Raw genomic sequence first — 20,250 nt, forward strand, 5'->3', positions numbered from 1 at the left:
AACTTATAATATAATATATATAGTTATTCTCTATATTTATATAGCAAAAAATCTTACTAACTTTAATAATAAAATTACTTTATATATTAAATTTATAGTTAGAGAGACTAAGCTAATATCTACTTTTCTCTTTACTTATATACTACTAAAATACTTTCTAGTTTAGAATTTAATTAAAGTTAATTCTAAGTATATTTAAAATAAATTCTAAAGAGAATACTTATAAATTCTTTATAATATAATATTATTTTAATAGTATAGCCTTAGTTTAATAAGAAGGCAAAGTATAAAGAAAAAAAAAATTTAGAAGAAAGCTATAGCTAATATATTAAAATTTCTAAACCTACTTTTTATAAATATTTTATATAATTTAATTATATTCTATAAAAATTTTCTGCCTAATTAAAACTTATTTTGCTCTATTTTTTACTCTACTAAGAATAGATTTCTTAAAGAAAATCTAACTAATTAAAATCTATTATGCCCTCTTGTCCCCCTATAGCAATAGTCAGGTCAGGTCAACTACAATAGTCAGGTCAGCTCAGGTAGGCGAGCAATGGTCGGGTCATCTACACTCTCCTCGCATCTCGCATCAACGCCGAGTCAGCTGCCAGGGGAGATGACCTCTCAGAGAATAATTTCATAATGCGTGCTCGACGCCAAGCGTAACAAACGCCCAGGCCTTAGGCAGAAGACGTCCCTTCGGCCGCCCCGGTTTGGGGCCAAGACTCCTATGCGGCCCTCGCGAAACCAACACCACAACGGTAGAGGCACGACATCGCAGTGACGCCCGCCATCTTCTTACTCTTGTTGTCCCAGGCCAGGGCAGGGCGCTCGCCCGCGATGCGCACCCTCTTGTCTCATCTCATCAACCATCACACCACTCACTGTCCATGCCATGCCGCCGTCAGATTTCCGCCGTGCCGACCGTGTTTAAAATAGACCATGTCCGTCTCGAGCCAAGGCCGCCTGGCCACAATCGAGCTCACAACCGTGTTTCACCATACCCCGGCCCATCTGTGCTCCTGTCCCGCTGTCCTCGCTGCCAATGCGACACATTTTCGAGAACCTGCACGACATGAACGTCTGACCAAGTCCAAGTCATCCTTTGTTCCTTGTGCTGTGCTGTGCCCCTTTCCTTTCTTCTCTTCCAGTGCATCATGACCCTCACTCACGCTGTTCCCAAATGGCCACCGTCAGGATCCCTCCCCACTTGAGGTCTTTCTGTAGAAGACGTGTCGCGATGTATTTCGGTTCCAGATAATCTAGCGTGCCGTGACTATCGCATAAACGGTCCGAAGCTGGGTCAGAGCGCGCACGCTCAACCCCTGAGTCATGAATGGCCGGGAGCCTCACTCGACAAACCATGGCCCGGAAATGAATGCGGATGAAAATCGACAGTCCCTTGGAACCTGCTGCCGACATGGGTCGCTTCTAGGCGCCTACCACTTGTCAGACGACAAGACCTCCCCCCGACCAGTTTGTTTATTCTTTGCCATTACGCATCCTGAAAAGGCGCACAAATAGACTCGGGCCGTTTCTCAACAGCGCGGGAAAGTTTTACAATTACAATATATTCAAGTGCGAGGGGCTTAACGCGACGTCCAAACACCCCATCTGCATTGCAGAGCGACGCTATGCGACTCTTGTCGATAAATATCTCCCAATTTCCTTTACAAAGAGAGACGGAGAGAGAGAGTAAACGGAAACGCCTTGTATGCAAAGCAAGTCTAGCCAGCACCTTCGACTACAACTCGGGACATCTCATCTCATCCGTCAAGGTATCCACAGGTAAAAACAATCACAAAACGTCAAATCAATATGGTGACATGTGAAGCAAAGTTATGAAACACGCCCAACAAGATGCAGCAAAAAAAAAAATAAAAAAAATCATCCATGCTTCGCAAGGCTTTGGAGGTTGACCAGCTCAGCGTACCGCCCATTCTTCTTCATCAATTCATAATGAGTGCCTGCCTCAACAATTCGGCCCTGGTCAAACACGTAAATGACGTCGGCCTTCTGAATAGTGCTGAGTCTATGGGCGACGGCAATCGTGGTACGACCCTTGGCAGCCTTGTCGAGGGCAGCCTGCACAACGTGCTCCGACTCGGAATCAAGCGCCGACGTAGCTTCGTCAAGTAGGAGGATCTTGGGGTCGCGGATGAGAGCACGAGCAATGGCAACGCGTTGCTTCTGACCACCGGAGAGCAGTGTGCCTTTGCTACCGACTACTGTATTGAAACCTTCAGGCAGTGAAACGATAAAGTCGTAGATGTTGGCTTCCCGGCAAGCAAACTCGATAGCCTCGTCTGAGACGACTTCGCTTGAGCTACCGAGGAGAATGTTAACCCTGATAGTGCCCTGGTACAGAGTTGGTTCTTGGCTGACAAGGGCAATGTGGGACCGGTAGTCGTTGATGTTGAGGGAGCTGACTTCTTTGCCATCGACAAAAATACCGCCAAAGAGGGGGTCGTAGAATCGTTCGAGGAGGGCAATCGTTGTGCTCTTACCGCAACCAGAGGCGCCGACCAAGGCAATGTACTGGCCGGGGTGGACGGTAAGGTTGAGACCGCGCAAAACGGGAACGTCAGGGCGAGTTGGGTATCGGAAATGAACGTCTCGAAATTCGAGGGTTCCGTCAACCTTGGGAAGCCTCTCACCCTCCTCGGACCAAGAGTCAATAGTGGGTTTGCGATCAAACAAAGTCTTGAGCTCGCCAGCAGCGTGGTGAGCCTTGCCCATGTCAGGAGCGAAGGAGAAGATGGTGCCGGCTGACTGGGCTCCAAAGATGACGGCCATGAAGCATAAGAAGAACTGAAACAGGTCATATTCGCCTCTGCCGATAAGGGTACCACCATACCAGAAACCAAGGGCAAAGCAGAGGAAAAGTAGAGCTTGAGAAGCGGCGTAGAGTGTGCTCGACTTCAGAACCGACTTCAGACTGCGGCGCTGCTGCTCAGCGAGCGAGTCACGATACTGCTTCAAAACGTCACTCTCACGTGTAAGGGCGGCAACTGTACGGATAGCAGAAATGGCCTCGGAGGCGAAGGTGGCCGACGATGCGTACGCAGCCTTTGATCGTCTTTGGAAGTGAGCAAGCATCCAGAATCGGAAGAAGCCACAACCGAGAAGAACCGGCATAGTGGTGATACAGACGAGAGACAACTTCCAGCCGATGGCCAGGCCAACACTGCAGGCAGCGATTAGGGTGGTGAAGACCATGAGCAAGGTGCCGAGAGTAACACCGCTGAGACCTGCGACGTGCGTCGTCTCTGTGGACAAGAAGGATGTGAGGGCACCGGCTGTGTTTTCGTCCTTGTCGAAGAAAGCAACGTCCTGTCGCAGCATGGCTCTAAAGGCCCTGCCACGGACGCGGCGAACCAGGCGCTCAGAGCACATGGCGAAAGCAACGCCCTGGGCAGAGAAGGCCAAGAACTGGACAAGGGCAAGCATCAAGTACATGGCACTCCAAAAGTCTGAATCCTTCTTGATCTGGTCGCGATTGGCAGGGGTAACGGGTTGCGAAAGGGTGACGATCTGCTTGGCGAAGAAGACTGCAGCAGTAGGGTTACCACCGCCGCAGATGGCAGCAAACACCAGGCCGAAGAGCATAAGGTGCCATTCGGCAGCATTGAAGGATGCGATGAGCTTCAACAAGGTCCACAGGCCGTACTTCTTTTCGCCCTCGGGCGTGTTCTTCTGAAGGGCAACACTAGACACAGATTTCCGGGTAGACGAGCGGCGTAGCAGCTTGTTGGCGATACCTTCATCGGGATCCATGGTCAACCGGCCTTTCTTGTTTGTGGACATCCTTTGAAGAAGCGCCTGCTGCTGCTCATTTAGATGCTCCTCTTCCTCGACAGTCGAATCCTCCGCAGCGGCGATGTTTTGGGCTGATACGAGCTTGTAATATGCACCCTTCTTCTCGAGAAGCTCGTCGTGAGTACCCTGTTCTACAATGCGGCCTGAACTCATGACGACAATGTTGTGAGCATCCTTGATGGTGGACAGGCGATGGGCAATGGTGATGGTGGTTCGACCAGCAGCAGCAACCTCCAAGGCGGCCTGAACAACGCCTTCTGACTTTGTGTCGAGAGCAGATGTGGCCTCGTCAAGAAGTAGAACTGGGAAATGTTAGCACTCACTGTGCTTGAGTAACAAGGCGCTGAGTTTCTCAGGCTACTTACTCTTTGGGTCCGAGACAACAGCTCGGGCAATAGCACTGCGCTGTTTCTGTCCTCCAGACAGGAGAAAGCCGCGCTCACCGACATTGGTCTCGTAGCCTTCAGGGAGAGCAGAGATGAAGTCATGCGCATTGGCCTTTATTGCGGCCTGAATCACCATTTCCCTGTGCTTCTCTTCACCTTCATGTTCGTACTGAGTTCCAATGAGACCATGGCTGATGTTGTTGAAGATGGTGGTGCCGAAGAGGGTAGGCTCCTGGCTCACGAGAGCCATCTGCTGACGGAGCCATCGAAGGTTGAGCTTGCCAACATCTCGACCGTCGAGGTAGACGGCACCTTGAACCGGATCATAGAATCGTTCGACGAGGCCGACAATGGTACTCTTGCCAGAGCCAGAAGCACCGACAAGGGCAGTCGTCTTCCCAGCCGGAATGTCAAGAGTCACGCCGTCCATGACCACAACTTCGGGGCGCGAAGGGTAAATATGCTTGACATTCTCAAGGCGGATGTTGCCCTGCAGGTTCTCAATCTTGTCACCCCTGTCGTCGCTGGGGTCAAGAGGCGAGACACGGTCAATCGTGTTGAAGATCTTGGCGGCCGCAGCCACAGCAGTAGTGAAAGCCTGCATGTTGGGGGCAACGTTTCCGAGGTTGAAAGCACCAATCATGACGGACATCATGATGATCAAAATCTTGTTGAGGGGTACGGTGCCATCGACAATGAACTGGCTACCCTGCCAAAAGGCAAGGCCATAGTTGAGGAAAAGAATGAGCATCATTCCGGCAACCATGATGGCCATGGAGCTCTTGACACGGAATCCAAAGTACTCGGCCTTCCCAAGGTGCTTGTCATATTGCCTGGCGAGGCGGTCCTGGGTACCGAAGGCGACAGCACTGCGGATGGAGCTGACGACTTCATCGGCAAGACTTCCACCCTGAGCATAAGCCTCGAGAGAATTTTTATTGTGCTTCAACATGAAGCTCGAACCGATACCAATGTTCAAGATGAGGGCGAAGACGGTGGAGGAGAGAATAAGTGTCAGCTTCCAATAGTTGACGAAGGCTATCACAAAGGCGGTGATGAATGTCGCCACGGCCGCCAGAGTCAAGGATACCTTTTCAGAGATGCCCTCCTGGATCAGGTTGGTGTCGGCAGTGATGCGAGTGGTCACCTCCCCAGCACCGAGCTTGTCAAAGAAGCCAATGTTCTGGCGCATGCAGCTCTCCAGATAATGCTCGCGAATCTTGGCGCTGATGTGCTCGCCAGTATATATGAAGCCCACAGTGCATATGTAAGTGACAACGAACTCGCCGATTCCGAGATATATAAAGTAGAGGACATATTTGCTCAGTTCGTCCATGAAGGAGTCGTAGCTCATGTGGCCTTGTGCGTAAAAGTAGTTTTGAAAGATGCGCTGAAGATTTCCAAAGATGACGGTCATGAGTGGTAAGGCAGCGCCAGAGGCAATGGCACAAATGGCAGATACGGCCATGATGATGAGGTCGTTGCGAGAGGCATATCGGTAAAGAACAGCAACGCCCTGCTTCAGTTCGGGCGTGACGGTTTGGCGCCTCAGGATTTGGGCTTCGTCTGGCGGCAGATGACGAAACATGTCCTCAAGGTCGGCGGCCTGGGGAGGAGCAGCCACCACTCTGGAGTCGGCATTGGTGAGGGCTCGGTCCAGGTCCTCCTTTTCGTTCTGTAGAGTTGCTTGGCCATCAAAGGAATCTTGACGGCGGCGGCTGGACCTCTCGGAATCGGACTGGGAAGGCGAGTTGCCCTTTTCCGAAATTTTCTTAGCCATGACGGCTAGATTGGCGCGCCGTTGCGCAAGAAACACGGCCGCCCAGCGCGATGAGTTTGGGTTGCGGTTTCGACAGCTGCTTATCGAGGCCTCGGTTGGTGGAGCGAGCCGGAGGACGGGCTCAATGGGAACGAGCCTCTGAAGAGCGAGTCACCGCCGCGACGCCTGTTTGAAATGGATGAGATTGAGAAGGACTCGACCGCAGCTGCTGATGCCAGGGGTGAATGCGGACGTCGGTTGAGGGCGTAGGTCAAGCACGATGGGTTGCCGAGCGGCGAGTAGTTACCTAGGTACCTACTTGGAGGTAACTTAAGTACCTAGGTAGGTAGGTAGTGGGTAGAATAGGAATAGGGAGTCTTCTTGAAGGAAGGAGCCATGCAACGGTGCCAGAATCCAGGGAAGGCGTTCTGGGGAGACTCCAGGAGACTTCAGGAGACCACGCCTGCTCAGGCAGGTATGGAGATAGGGAGGGCATCCGGCTAGTTTTGTAATCCATCGACCGGCGCATATTAGGAGACACCAGCGCACTTGCAAACCCGGCCCACGCCACGACACGACGACTGTTGACTCGGACGCCAGAACGCCCCTGCCGCGCCATCCACGTCCGTGATGGAGGGTGGACGAAGGAATACTGAACGGGTGCTCCGTACTCCGTACCGGAATGACGGGGCCCGAGTCCCAGGCTCGCAGTGCTGGTACGAGACGTCACGGGCACGCGCTACACGTTTATGGCCAGAGAAGATAAACGGGCCACGACAGGCCACGAAGCGCGGAGTAGGGAGTTGTGCTTTTGCCCGCACGCTGGCTTTGCCATGTGCCATGTGCTACTACGTACTGAGCAGGGACTCGGAACTTGGGCTGCACGCCGGGACAGTCATCCAGTTGTTGTTTGACGGCACTCGGGCCCACGGTTTCAATCTCGGCTGTTGCGGAGCCGTCGCACTCCACGACGTCCGTGATCCAGTCGCAGGCATTTGCGATTGGGGATTGGGTGGATAGTAGGCTTCATCTCGCTATGCTCTGGCGGGCTGCTGCCTGCTGCCTGCTGCCTGCGTGCGGCATGACCCATTGACGGCAAAGTCGACATCGACACCAACCACGGACTGCACTGCGATGACTCATGCCGCGCTTACGGAAGACTGATGCAATTCTGCTCTCGACGCGTCGCTCCGGCACGACCAGACGCCGACTTTGCATGTCTGAGGCGCCCGGCCGTCGCACGAGCGCTGGTTCGCAGATTCGGGCATCCATCTCTCTGGGCACCTAGGTATCGTAGGTATGTAACTACTTGCATCGAATTCCTGGGGTGCACGCCGGGCAAGCCGCGAATGGCCGGCAGCCCAACGACGGACAACGGGCAGGCGTTCAAAGGCCAAAGCACAACAGGCATGTAACTTACGAACAGCACGGTCTACGAGTTCCGGTGCAATCCCAGCCGCCACGTCCATGCCGCTCAAGTGTACGAGCGAGGCGGCCAGGACGCCTCGGGGTCTTGGACAAGTCCGAGCCCGCCGTGGCCCGTGGCCCCACTGCCACTGGCGTCCATCCATCGGCCTGGGATCAGCCATTGGAAAGAAAGCCTCGCGGGAGGCGACGTCTAAACCACGCGCCCAGACGAGACAAGATGCACCTCGTCGCAACGTTCTGCCGTACGCGACGCGCGACCGGTGAGTATGATTCAGAACCACTCGCCGTGCCGGGAGTGCGCCGGAGTAGGAGCATTGTTGTCCACATGTCGAAAGTCACCACCACGACGCGGGCTCGACCAGACACAGCTCTCGGTCGCAGCGACAAGCCGTGCAAGAAGTGCTGTGCTGACCAAGGGGGGGGGGGGCCGCTCCCCACCACGGGCTTGACTGCTGCTGTGTCCGAGAGCGGATGAACAAAGAAGGGGCAGGGAGAATAGAAAATAAAACAATGAAACAAATGACAAAAACAACCAAACGCGTGCACAGCGCGGCGTGGCGCTGTCAGCGCCAGTGGTCACTGGTGACGCTGACGTCAGCTGCTGTCTGTACTCCGTACTCCGTACCTGGAGCAGACTCTGCGGTGCTGCCCAGAAGCCTCCCGCGTCGAGCTCTGCGCATCCGCCTCGGCCACACAAACCTCGTCAATCGAATCGGTCTGGACATCGTGTCCTCTCCAGCGAGGCAACAGCAACAGCAACAGCAACAGCAACAGCCACAGCCGCCAAGCTCGCCCATCTACCATTGTACATGAAAAGAAGTCCCTCCACATCCAGCCTGCCTGCCGCGCCACGCATGGCATGGCAATAGCCCTCTGTCCTCTCGCGACCAACTTCCTCCTCCTCCTCCTCCGCCTCCACCCCGCCAACGAAGCCAAGCTTCCAGAATAACCGCCACCGACCGAGTCTCTCTCTCTCTCAAACATCTCTTTCTCTCTCAAACGTCAAACACGGGAGCAAAAAAAAAAAAGAAGAACCACGACACAATGCACGCCCGCCACCTCGCCGCCATCCTCGCCCTCCCGCTCCCCCTCGCCCTCGCCGCCAAGCCCAAAGATGCCATCCTCCTCTCCCAGGTCCAGTCCCTCACCCTCCGCGGCAACGGCGCCAGAACCACCCACCGCCGCGTCCCCGCCGTCCCCCAGCTGAAATGCACATCCTCAAGAGAGCTGTGCTCCCTCTACAGCATCGACACCATGCGCTGCACGAACCAGGGCTCCTCGTACGGCGGCCAAGACATCGAATGGAGCTGCACGGCCACCCTGCCCGAGGAGCTCATACTCGGCAGTACCGACGTCGTCTGCGAGGGCTACGCGAGCGCCGACGACCCACACGTGCTCAAGGGCTCCTGCGGCGTCGAATACAGCCTCATGTTGACGGGCAAGGGCCAGGAGCGGTATCCGCACCTGGCGAGCCCGGGTGGCGCGTATTTCGGCGACGGGAGGGGCGGCACCGACCTGAGTGCGTGGTTGTTCATGGCCGTGTTTGTCGCCGTCCTGGGGTGGATTGTGTACTCGGCCTGTGTTGCCGGCAATGGGGGCAGACCGCCGCGGGGGAATGCTGGAAGGACATGGGGAGGATGGGGAGGAGGAGGGGGAGGAGGCGGAGGCGGAGGAGGATGGGGACCCGGGAATGATCCCCCACCGCCGTATCCCGGGACCAAGCCGTCGAGTTCGGCGTCGGGCTGGGGACCCGGATTTTGGAGTGGTTTGGCGGGCGGTGCTGCGGCGGGATACCTGGCTGGGAATAGGAGTAGAAGCGACGACAGGCGAGGGTACGATGGCGCGTGGGGGAGCAATGCTTGGGGTTCCGGCCCGGCCAGTCCTCGCCCGTCGCCGGCCGCGTCTTGGCCATCGTCGTCGTCCAGCGGGAGCTCATCGAGACGCGAGAGTACCGGGTTCGGATCTACTCGTCGTAGATAGACAGATACATTGGCCGTGTCGGCAAACTTTAAACCCCACGAGTCCATCAGGCAAGACGCTTTTTTGATATTTCCGCCCAGACTTGGCAGAAACAGCCTCGATATGCTTCACCTTACATTCACAAAGGATACGTCGTCACTGTCGACATCCATGACAGCAAGGCACTCGGGCATTTGCTCAATAACGCTGAGGCGTTTATTCAAGTATCCAATGTAGACCTCAAACTCCGCCGTCCTTCCCGTACTCCGACGATCCTCGGATCTATAATAATACTTGCTACCATGTACACGGCCAAAGTTCAAACCCCCACAACCCCATCTGTTCCTAGTGGTACAATATCCAAACAATGACATGTCGTCAGTATGCGCCCGACGTAACATGTCTGAGCGGTACGCCTCGGCCTTGGGTCGCCTTTGTGTAGAGCGAGAGGCATCATAGCTATCATCACTGCCCCGTAACCTCCCACCTCTAATAGCAATTGGTATACATGGCTGCATCATTCCAGGTTCGACTACTAGCCAAAGTCAGTTGGGGGTGCCTTTGCAGAGGCGATATCTTGCAATAAAATGGTCTTCATCCCTTCGACGTGGCAAACGTCACCCGGTCCAAGTTAAAAAAAAATAACAGATTTTAGTGGTGGACAGGCATGACATCCATCTTGTCAAAAGCTCGTGAACACGTCGGGCACTTGCGCATTCTGTTGCTGATACGATCATCCACGCATTTGTTACAGAACAAGTGGCCGCACGTCTTCAGAGCCGTGTTCTTGAAGTTGTTCCTGCAAATTGTGCATAATGCAAACGTCTGTGGTACGTGTTAGCGTCTTGGTGTGAATGGCACGACAGATACGTAGCAGGATACGGTCTCGGCTTACTCGTAACATTTCTTCCTCCTCCGATGAGTTGCTCAGGGCCTTGTTCTTCCACTGATCTCTATCCTTCTGAGTATGCTCGATTCGAACCTTCAGTTTTTCCACCTCTGCCTCTTGCACCGTATTTCGCTCTCGCACAGCCGCAGATGCATTGTCTCGAGATTTCACCAGACTGGTCAAGTCACTGATCTGTCGGTTCAGAGAATCGGAACGCCTTACAGCCTCCAAGCTCGTCGATTCCATCTTCTTGTTCTCTGCCGTCAAAAGAACATTTGACTGCTTCAGGTCGGCCACCTGCTTCTCCAAATTACCAAGGAGCAATCTATTTTGCGCCTCCAGGTCCTTCAGCTGAGCAATGATCTCTGTACTCTTGCTGTTCTGGTGTCGCAGTGATCGTATCTCATTATTTCGGGTGTCAGCGTCCTTTCTCGCCGCAAAGTACTTTTGGTCTGCTTTGCTTTTCTCCGCAATCAAAAGAGACACCTTTTCTTCCAAGGCCACAAAGTCCAACACCTTTTTCTGTGCTTGATCCTTCATCTTCTTGTACGCCTTTTCGATGGATGGCAACTCCTGGTTGATGGACTGGAAGTCTTGTTGCAACCTTTTCAACTTTTGCCGGACATCATCTTCAGAAAGCTGCGAGACATCGTCTGCGTTGGCCATGTCCTGGTCTTCAGCGGGCTCAAGACGGGAAAGTCGAGATTCCAGAGCGGCAATGTGATCGTCCTTTGCACTGATCAGGTCCTTGACATGAGCTATCGACGTCTTGTCCTGCTCCATACTGGCTTTTCTTTGTGTGTTTTCGGCAAGAATCTCGTCCCTCGCAGAACGAACTCGCGCAAGATCCTGATCTCTTGCCATGATATCAGCCTCCAACTCCTGTGTTACCTGACTCGCATCAGCTTCCAGTTGGATTTTATAGGACGTCCGCTCTGCCTGCAGTTTTTCGGCCTCTTCCCGCAGTTGCTTATTTATCGCCTCCAAGTTGTTGATTCTCTTGATGAGGTCCTCATTTTGCGCCTTGAACTGCTTGAAAACGTCCGTCCGAATGAAATCTTCGTCTGACCAAGTATTCTGGCGAGCCTTGAGCGTTGTATTCTCGTCCTGCGCCGTCTTTAGTTCCGACAGGATGGAATCAAGCTGCTCCTTCTGCTTGGCTGCAGAAGCCGTCGCCTCCTCATATTTGAGCAATAATTCGTCAGACGAACCATTTACTTCGTGTTGTTCTGAGCCGACTTCACTCGACGCTGCTGCTGCTGACGCTGCTCCAGAAGGGCGGGTGGCATTTGCAAAAGCCTGTTGCTCCAGCTTTTGCACCTGGGAGCTTTTGGCTCGGTCTAGTTTCTTTTCGGCCTTGAAATACCTCAACGTGGCGGCATTGAGTTGCTCCGAGAGTTGATCCTTCTCTGCGTTCAGTCGATCCAACTTCAGCATATATTCCTTCTGTGCGGCAAGCAAATTATTCACTTTTTCTTGCAGAGAAGCGGCATCTGGACTAAGGGAGCCACGCTGCGAAGCGATGCGGCTCAGCAGCGACTCGGCTTTTGTCTTGATAGTTTTGCCCTTATCAGACAGATGGGTTTGGAACTCGCTCAAGTCTTTGAAGCTGACTGCGCTGAGATAGGGGGGGTCTAAGAGCATCAAAATTAGCACTGAACTTGGCACCAGCTACATGCTCTTGCATACCTGCTGGGGGAGCAATCTCTGACAATGTAGGCTCTGCCACGACTTCCAATTCTTCAAGCAACTGGTCAGCCTGTTAGTACTGGACTGCATCAAATCGCACCTCGGTGTTGTACTTACTTGGCGCCACCAGCCGTCGATAATTCTTAAATGATCATCATGATGTACACATCGTTTATGCAATTCTTCGAGACGTGATTCTGCTGTCGCAGCTTTACGACTGTACTCCTGCATTTGGCGATAAATTGCCCCTTTAGTGTAGGCCTAAGATTGAATTGTCAGCAACAGAAAGATTCGGGGCAGAACAACCGGCACCCTTCACTGGCAGAGCTTTGAACACAAACGAGACGCTTGCTGCTGGAATTGTCGCCGCGTAGACCAAGGGTGCCGTTGGTTACAACCCCTCACGACGCCACGCGACACCTCGCAAGCATTCAGGCTCACAGTCGTAAATGTCCCAAAGCACCGCTCAGACGAGGGAAAAGGATGCCAAAAGTCCCGAAATCAAAGTGCAACAGTGTGTTCGTGTGCCAGAGTGCCGAAGGGAGTGTCGAAAATGATGCTCGTGCGACACTCACCTCGATCCAGCCTTCTTCCTTCATCTCCATCGTATCATCCTTTGTTTTGGATCCATTCACGGCGACTCGCTTACTAGGGGGGGCAGCGAGATCATCGGAACCGCCGATGGCGGGCCTCTTCCTGTCCTCCATTTTGGGAACCACGGATGGACGAGGCGACGTGGACAGCGACGTTGCTACAGGCATCAGACCACGCGTCAAACGAAACAAAGTATCACAGAAACTCGGTGCGAGAGGCCGTTCAGAGCGAGAGCTAGGCAGCTGCTACGCTCATGAGCCACGTCTCGTCCTGCAGCTGACACAGCGCGGGCTGTCATCAAGCGAGTTCCGTGAACAATTGCCTTTGGGAGGGTGGGGGACAGATTGATGATGGGGGAGAGTGATCAAGGCCAGGAGTTGAAATTTCGAAGTCGACTCGCAAATCAGAGAGGCATGGGCCATGGCAAAGGACACTAGTCCCGCGCTAAGCCTGCTTTGGTAGGTATCCTTATCGATGGGCCGCAGCGGGTAAACCTCGCTTGCAACCGGAGCCCTGCGGATCCCCCACTTTTATTTCTCTGGGTCAACTCGAAGTGAAGTGAGCGTCGAGTGTAAACCACGGATCGTGCACTAAACCGGCGTCGCGCTGCTGGTTTCTTTGAAAAATTTTGACCTTGGGTTGATTCTCGCCATCTCTGCAGTATGAGCTCCATGTTTAAGAAGAAAGGCGGCCTCGCCTTCAAGCCCAAGGCACCGGTCGCACGACCAAGAACAGGCTCATCGGCACCAGCTACGAAAACTGCACCATCACCACCACCACCACCCCCTCCTCCTCCTCCTCCTCCTCCTCCTCCCCCTCAGCCTACAATCCATGAAGTGCCAGAGGATGTACCAGAGAGGGTGCCGGAGGTTGCGGAGGATGCATCCGACCATGATGAATTGACACACAAGAGGCCCCAAACCGCGGTCCGAGAACTGGCAACAACTAAAGAACCCGAGAAAGAAGCCCGCGGTACGCCAACACGGCGAAGCACGAGACGAGCGTCCCAATTAAAGCCGACTTCACAACTACAAACACAAAATGCGACCCCGACGGCCAGTAGTACAGCCGGAGAAGCTGCCACTGCAGCGGAACCACCAGAGACTGACGATACTCGGTCACAATCGACACCGAGCACGCCAACGAGGCGTCAATCAGCCGCGAAACCACCACCGAGACCGTCAGTAGAAACGCCCGAAATATCCACAGCCTCAGCAAGCAGCGACTCAGCCAGGGCTACAAGATCAGCAACAAAGCCCCAGACCTCGCCCGCAACTGCTCCAAAGGAGCCCGCAACCGCCTCGCGAGCAACCACCAGGCCAAGGGCCACGAAGCCTTCAGCCACCACAGCAGAGGCCGCCGCGTCCGCGCCAGAAGGCGAACCTCGACGGCCCAGGAAACGCCAGAGGAAGGCGTCCCGACACGGCGATGACGGTAGCGAGCCCCCCGTGCCGCGAAAACGCAAGACCAGCACGCCCAAGGCCGTCGCGTCACGGTCCAGCTCCCGCCGAGCCCGCTCTCTCACCCCCGACGACGCGGAAGACCAAGTGGTCGACCTGCAGAAGCTCAAAATGTCCGACCTGACGCGGGACCTGCGAATTGGCAAGAAATTCAGCCGCCACGACGAACTCCGCGAGCGCGAGCGCGAGCGCAAAGCCCGCCTCAAGGCCAAGCTCAACAAAGACGACGACACCTCCAGCGAAGCCGGGGTCGACGGCACACAATCCCCAGCACCGGGCTCCACGAACGGCACAACCACCAAAACCAACAGCAACAGCAGCACCTCGACGCCGTCGGCGGCGGCGGCGGCGGCGGCGGCAGCAGCAGCCACATCGGGCCCCCAGTTCCGCATCGTCGACGGCCAAATCGTCGTGGACCAGGCCTCCCTCGTCATGGACCGGCACGCCCGCGCCGCCGCCACCCGCGCAAACGAGGACCTCGAGACCGTCGAGGAAAACGACTTCACGCGCCTCATCACGTCGTCCTCCTTCATGAACACCTCCAAGCTCAGGGGCCCCAACCTCTGGACGGATCCCGAAACGGAGCTCTTCTATCGCGGCCTGCGCATGTTCGGCACAGAGTTCGAGATGATTTCCAAAATGTTCCCCGGCAAACAGCGCCGCCACGTCAAGCTCAAGTTCAACCGCGAGGAGCGGCACAACCCGGAGCGCATCGACGCCGCGCTCGTCGGCGAAAAGACCATCAAGATAGACATTGACGAGTACCGCGCCTTCACGGGCGCCGAGTTCGAGCCGGTGGAGGCCATTGAGGCGGAGCAGCGCAAAATCCAGGAGGCCTACGAGGCCGAGAGGCAGAGGATAGCGGATGAGCAGGCCGAGATTATGAGGAAGAAGAAGGAGGAGCTCTTTGCGGACGAGGACGGCGAGGCCAACGGGCTTCTCAAGAAAAACGGCAAGGCCAAACAAAAGGGCAAGCAGACTGTCCAATATGGTCTGAATGGGCAACCAATCACGGGATAGCGAGGATATAGCGACGGACAGAGGCCGAGGGGAAATCACGATACCCACGACATGAGACGTATTTGTTGGTTCAGGGGAGGAATCGAGCACAGAGCTGGCGGGTCTTGACGAGATCACAGTTAACTTGTACGACCGGATACATTTGCACAACGAAATCAAAAGACGCCATGCGTTTGCATGGCATCAGTGTAGCTTCAGGTAGACTGCACTATCATTCACTGCCAAAATATTCCAGGCCAACGTGTCAACCTAAGTGCCTATGCAGTGCAGCACCTCAACCATTGCCACTTGCAAATATCCCGTCCCCCAAACTAACGCACTTGTAGTTTCGAGAAAACAATAGGCTCTCCACGTTGCAGCTGCGTAGCTGAACCAGGAAAAATCTCCCTCCCTGCGTTTCACCTCCCTTTAGAATCGTGACATTAAAACTCCTCCCCGGCGGCTATTGTCTTTAACCTCGTGCGGAGTTTCCTTTCATAATCATAACCAGCACTCGTGAGTGTTCCTGCTTCCACCATGGTCGTTGTCATTGTCCTTTGCCCAATGCCGCGTTAGTTGGTGGGCGGTTCGTCGTCATCAGGCTGGTCGAATAGGAAGTTGGCGGCGAGTTCTTCGTTTTTGTCACATGCAAAGTAGGCTTGGATGGCCTGGTCACGGTCAAAGCCAAGACGACATAGCTGCATTTTGTTAGAGCTGCACACCTGCACCAAACCTGGGCAGGTCGAGATTATACAACTTACCCGCTCAATAGCGTCACGCTCTTCTTCTGTAACCGAAATAGCCTGGGCGCCGGGGGGCAAGGGAACGTCGTCGTCGGCGTTTTCGCCCAAAAGCTGGAGGAACTGGTCGGGGTTGGAGGCAATCAGCTGTGCAAGTTGGGGGTTGCCGGCGCCAAGCTGCTGCAGAATAGGCTCGAGCATCTGAGGTTGCTGTTGAACGACCTGGCGGAGCTGCTGGAACTGAGGGTTGTGTCTGAGAAAATCCAAGTTGCCCAAATCTGCACCAACCTGGGTTGCAGCCGCAGCAGCGGCGGCGGCAGGGTTCGCACCACCACTTGCTCCGCGGCCACCGCCAGCCTGGGCAGCAAGATCGAAAAGGTTGACACCGCCGTCGTCATCCCCGCCCCCTTGGGTGGCAGGGGCAGTCGGTGTTGATCCAGTTGCGGGAGCCTGGCGAGCATGTTGTTCTTGTTGGATGTTCTCGGGAATGCCCTTTGAGATTGTATTAGCCACGTGTCTGTCAATATTGTCGGCTCCTGTGTCGACTCACGTTCAAGATATATTCAACCGCGCGGTCAGGGTTGTTGAAGGCGGCGCGCATGGCTGCCTCGATCTGACTCCTCTCAAATCCCATGGCCTCCATGGTTGCTATGGCCTCGACTCGCTCGGCACCCATGGCCAGGCCCGAGCCCGTCTCCCCCCCGGTTTCACCAGAACGTTGCGGAGTCGGCGTGGCCGGGGCGGCGGACTGGGTGATAGAAGTCTGGGCGGGAGCAGCTGGAACAGCAGGAGTGCCGGTGACGGGCTGTGCGGGCGTGGCTGGAGGAGCGTCGGCTGCGGCAGCAGTAGCGGCGGCGGCGGAAGACTCAGCAGCCGGGGCCGGCCTCTCCTTGGGCTAAAGATATGTTAATAGCTTTCCACGTCGGTGAAACCAGCTGCGCACTTGGCTGAAACAGACCTTGTTCACCATGCAGACAACAAAGCCCTTCTCCTCAATGTTATAGGAAGCGACGGTCTCATCGTCCTTGAGAATTTTGCCTAGAGACATGGTCAGAGACTTCAGGTCAGCCAAGGCGGAGAGTGATTATCCTCGGGGAGGCTAGAGGTCGGACCGGAATAAATGAGCTTCTGGTGCTTAGGGTCCCATCCCTTGTCGCCGGAGATTTTTTCCTTGACAGCCAAGATCTACCGCACAACTCCGTCAGTCCGGGGGCGGGAGAAATGATGGATACTAGAACGGCCGGGCACTCGAGGCAGACGGGACATACCAGGTCGGTGGGCTCCACGTCGAGGACGAACTTCTGTTGCTTCAGGTCCTGTGCAGAAGGGAAAGCAAAAAGGGCCCAAAGAGTCAGCTACGTTTCAGTTTCAGAGATGCATGCCGGAGCAGGCAGCCAGGCTACACAGCTCAGACCAATGACCAATGTACCCAAGCAGCTTCCAGTCAAGAAAAAGGCACCAAAAGGCGGCGGGGGTGGGGGACGAGGCATACTCGGAAGGTGACTTTCATGATGGGCAGGAGAGGCGCAGCTCGACAGCTGCGATAGAGGAAGGGTCGTCAGCGAGGTCGGGATTCCTGTCGAATTGTCCGTGCAAGAGAGGCGGGCAGAGCGAGGTTTTGGAGGAGAGAAAAGCCGGCGACGATGACGGAAGCAAGCAATGGTTGGCTGCAGTCGACCGGGACGCTCGCTAGTGGCTCCTTCCTTGGGCCTTGTGGGCGGCCGGGCGGGCGGGCTGTACTGTCGAAGTGGGGCCCACAGGGCAACCAAGCAGGTCCAACGTTGAACCTTGACAATGAACATTGATGAATCAACCCCCGCCTCGCCACTTGTCGTGCGTGCAGGCTCAGGCTCACGATAGATGGCACAGTCACGTGCCCGCTACTCAAGTATCTGCTTGAGTAACTACCTACTTCGGCACCTCCTTAAAGTAAGTACTTGAGTAAGTAGGTCTAGCCAATACAGCGAGCATCACGGCGTCTGAACAGAGGACGCAGCTGGCCTTTTTTTTTAATCATCTTTTTTACCCTTGGCTTCGCAGCCCGCTGCTAAATGTTGCAGCAATGCTCCGTAGCCTTCCAAAAATACATAGCCCTCATCTAAATACAACGCCTCGCTCGTCCCATAAATCAACCAATTATACCCAAAGTCATATCAACATAATGAGGTTCGCACCCCAAGCTCGTATCCCCGTCAATGCCCGGAAGTGAAGTCACTCACGTCAAATCGCTTACAGTCATGCGCACAAAAAAAAAAAGAACAAAGAAAAAGGTCCAGTCACTTCGTTCCGCCCCGTCACCATCATGCCTCCTCATCATGGCCTCCCCTCTGCTCCCTGAATGACTCCAGGCTAGCCTTCATAGACGGGCTCAGCAGCCACTCAGGCACAGGCGGTGTCATTTTGCGCTCGCCTTTTCCGTCAGAGCTCTGTCGTCCGACGTCGCCATCGTCTCTCATCTTGGACTGCCTCAAGCTGTCGAGGCTGGTATGATGGACGAGCGGGCTACGAGTCGCGGGCAAGCTTCCGCTTCGAAGACGTTTCAGGGATTGCATGCTACTCTTGCACGAGATTACTTGTCCGGCGTTCGGTGCAGCCAACACACTTGTGCCAGGGCTGGCAGCGGGAGGTGGCGTGGGGGAATCAGATCGAAAGAGTGGGTGAATATGCAGCTCATTGACGGAGCTATCCGAGGTATGCCTGCGGGCATCTTGTTGTGATAGTAGGCTCGAGCTATAGCTCTCTTTTCTGTATAACATGCGGGGAGGAGGCTCCAGCTCCATATCGAGAGGAGTGCCGGGCCGGGTGGGAGGGCGGCTCCCGGACGGACTAGCAGGAATCGTCTCTAAACTTCTCTTGAGAGTTATCGGAGAGGACATTTCTATGACGACTTGACGATTATGCGCGTCCACAGATGACGTGTCCCAAGAATCAAAAGACGTATCTGTACTCTTGCGAGTGCATTCCGAGTCCAGCGAGGTCCTTCTCCAGCGCCCATCCTTTGAGGATATGGTTCGGGATGTTGTAGGTCGAATGGCTTGAGACATGGATGCCTTCAAGTAGTCAAATGGCCCCATGGTTGAATTTGCGGGCGCGGACGGCAAATACTCGTCGCCTCTGACAGATGCCTTTTCCTTGGCGGCGCCCTTAACCAGTGTCCGACTATATCGAATGGATTTGACCTTGGCTTTACGGCCTTCTTCATTTGTATGAAAGGATGAAGTTGCCCCAGCGGTAACGTCTCGGCTTGTCACAAAATGCAACACGATGAAGCCAAGTTGCAGAGCCGTAGCAAAGGCCACAACTATTGCTAATCCGACAAAGACTTCCCAACGTCGGCCAGCGGCCACGTCGTCAATTTCGGGCAGTGTCCACGACTGCTGCAGGTAAACCAAAGCGGCTGTGGAAGCTACCAGGGCGGCCAGCCAAGCAAAGAGTTGAATTACAAATGCTGGTACAGAGCACATCCACACCAAGGCCACTTTCCGTGGCACAACTTGTGCGAGCCCGAGTGCACCAAGTATAAGGAGGACAGCGGCCTCAAAGGCGGCAGCTATGCTGCTCGCTATGAGCAGGTTGGAACTGTCTGGTGCTTGCACACAGGAAATAATTTCGAGGCAAATTGTAACGGATGTTGAGAGCACGGTAAGCGTCCCGGTGAGGATGAGAAGAAATCCGGCGCGAGGCATTGTGCCAGCAGAAGGCTGTCGAAGCCTAGCAAGTGAAGGTAGGAAAATATGCCACAACACAGAGCACGGCACGACTGTGGCTGCGACGCCCAATGGTCCGGGGAGGGAGCACAGCGTATTTTAGCTCTGATCGGTTATGATAAAAGCTTATCCGAGTTGTCTTGTTAAAACCTGACGGGACGATGATTTCAGATGTCGTCGACTTCTTGCGGAACTGGAGTATAAGTGGAAGCCATCCAGTCGCGATGACTCCACCGCAGAAGCAAAGGATGTCAGTTAGTCCCACAGTCGCAACAGGAACGGGTAACCGAATTAGCCATGAATAGCTGGCAAATAGACGTGAACCGGACGTTGCTGATCAAAATTGACCTCTCAACGGTTTGTTGGCGAGAGGTAGTGAGAGGGCTGCAGTTGGGATGGCAGAGTATTGTTTGTGTGCGTGTGAGCAAACAGACACCCGAGGTCGTTGGGCGTGGGCGACAGACAAGAAGAAGTGCCGATAATGCTGCCACGGACAAAAAAAAAAGCACCGACAACAATTTGCGACACAAGACGGTGGCGTTGGTCTCTCGGAGCGACGAACAATGTTTTGTGGTTCCCACCAGAAGCACGGAGGAGGAAGCCCAGGCCAAGGTTAAAAAGACCAAGGCACGAACCTCTGGGGTACTGGAATGTAGAATAATCAGAGCCGTCGCCGTTGTGATGTGAGGTGTATGGCAGAGAGGAAGTATCGGAGCAGTGGAGGAATGGGAGGAGAGTAAAAAGGAAATATCAACCACACGAGGCAGGCCGACTGTTGGTCGTACCCATGCACTAATAAAAAAAAAAGGCCTCAGCTG

General features: G+C 54.5%; 6 protein-coding genes across 6 annotated transcripts; 2 read left to right on the forward strand and 4 right to left on the reverse strand.

The window, feature by feature from the left end:
• Positions 1-1,890: 1,890 nt before the first annotated feature.
• MAM_02288 (ABC multidrug transporter Mdr1) lies at positions 1,891-5,988 on the reverse strand (the record flags this gene model as incomplete). Its single annotated transcript, XM_040821087.1, has 2 exons — positions 1,891-4,124; positions 4,188-5,988. 2 exons carry the CDS (start codon positions 5,986-5,988, stop codon positions 1,891-1,893), a joined length of 4,035 nt encoding a protein of 1,344 aa, XP_040680501.1.
• A 2,451-nt stretch (positions 5,989-8,439) lies between these two features.
• Positions 8,440-9,375, forward strand: MAM_02289 (DUF1183 domain protein; the record flags this gene model as incomplete). The annotated part of the gene is made up of 1 exon (XM_040821088.1): positions 8,440-9,375. One exon carries the CDS (start codon positions 8,440-8,442, stop codon positions 9,373-9,375), a length of 936 nt encoding a protein of 311 aa, XP_040680502.1.
• A 630-nt stretch (positions 9,376-10,005) lies between these two features.
• MAM_02290 (RING-12 protein) lies at positions 10,006-12,639 on the reverse strand (the record flags this gene model as incomplete). Its single annotated transcript, XM_040821089.1, has 5 exons — positions 10,006-10,179; positions 10,250-11,877; positions 11,933-11,993; positions 12,050-12,193; positions 12,508-12,639. 5 exons carry the CDS (start codon positions 12,637-12,639, stop codon positions 10,006-10,008), a joined length of 2,139 nt encoding a protein of 712 aa, XP_040680503.1.
• Positions 12,640-13,188: 549 nt separating this feature from the next.
• Positions 13,189-15,006, forward strand: MAM_02291 (transcription factor tfiiib component; the record flags this gene model as incomplete). The annotated part of the gene is made up of 1 exon (XM_040821090.1): positions 13,189-15,006. The coding sequence occupies one exon, from the start codon at positions 13,189-13,191 to the stop codon at positions 15,004-15,006; it is 1,818 nt and encodes a 605-aa protein (XP_040680504.1).
• A 551-nt stretch (positions 15,007-15,557) lies between these two features.
• MAM_02292 (UV excision repair protein Rad23) lies at positions 15,558-17,235 on the reverse strand (the record flags this gene model as incomplete). The annotated part of the gene is made up of 7 exons (XM_040821091.1): positions 15,558-15,683; positions 15,747-16,217; positions 16,276-16,620; positions 16,684-16,763; positions 16,838-16,910; positions 16,994-17,080; positions 17,218-17,235. The coding sequence occupies 7 exons, from the start codon at positions 17,233-17,235 to the stop codon at positions 15,558-15,560; spliced, it is 1,200 nt and encodes a 399-aa protein (XP_040680505.1).
• Positions 17,236-18,025: 790 nt separating this feature from the next.
• MAM_02293 (uncharacterized protein) lies at positions 18,026-19,411 on the reverse strand (the record flags this gene model as incomplete). Its single annotated transcript, XM_040821092.1, has 1 exon — positions 18,026-19,411. One exon carries the CDS (start codon positions 19,409-19,411, stop codon positions 18,026-18,028), a length of 1,386 nt encoding a protein of 461 aa, XP_040680506.1.
• Between the last annotated feature and the right edge of the window lie 839 nt (positions 19,412-20,250).

The sequence above is a fragment of the Metarhizium album genome (assembly GCF_000804445.1).
Source record: "Metarhizium album ARSEF 1941 chromosome Unknown scaffold_4, whole genome shotgun sequence".
Taxonomy (NCBI): Eukaryota; Fungi; Ascomycota; class Sordariomycetes; order Hypocreales; family Clavicipitaceae; genus Metarhizium; species Metarhizium album.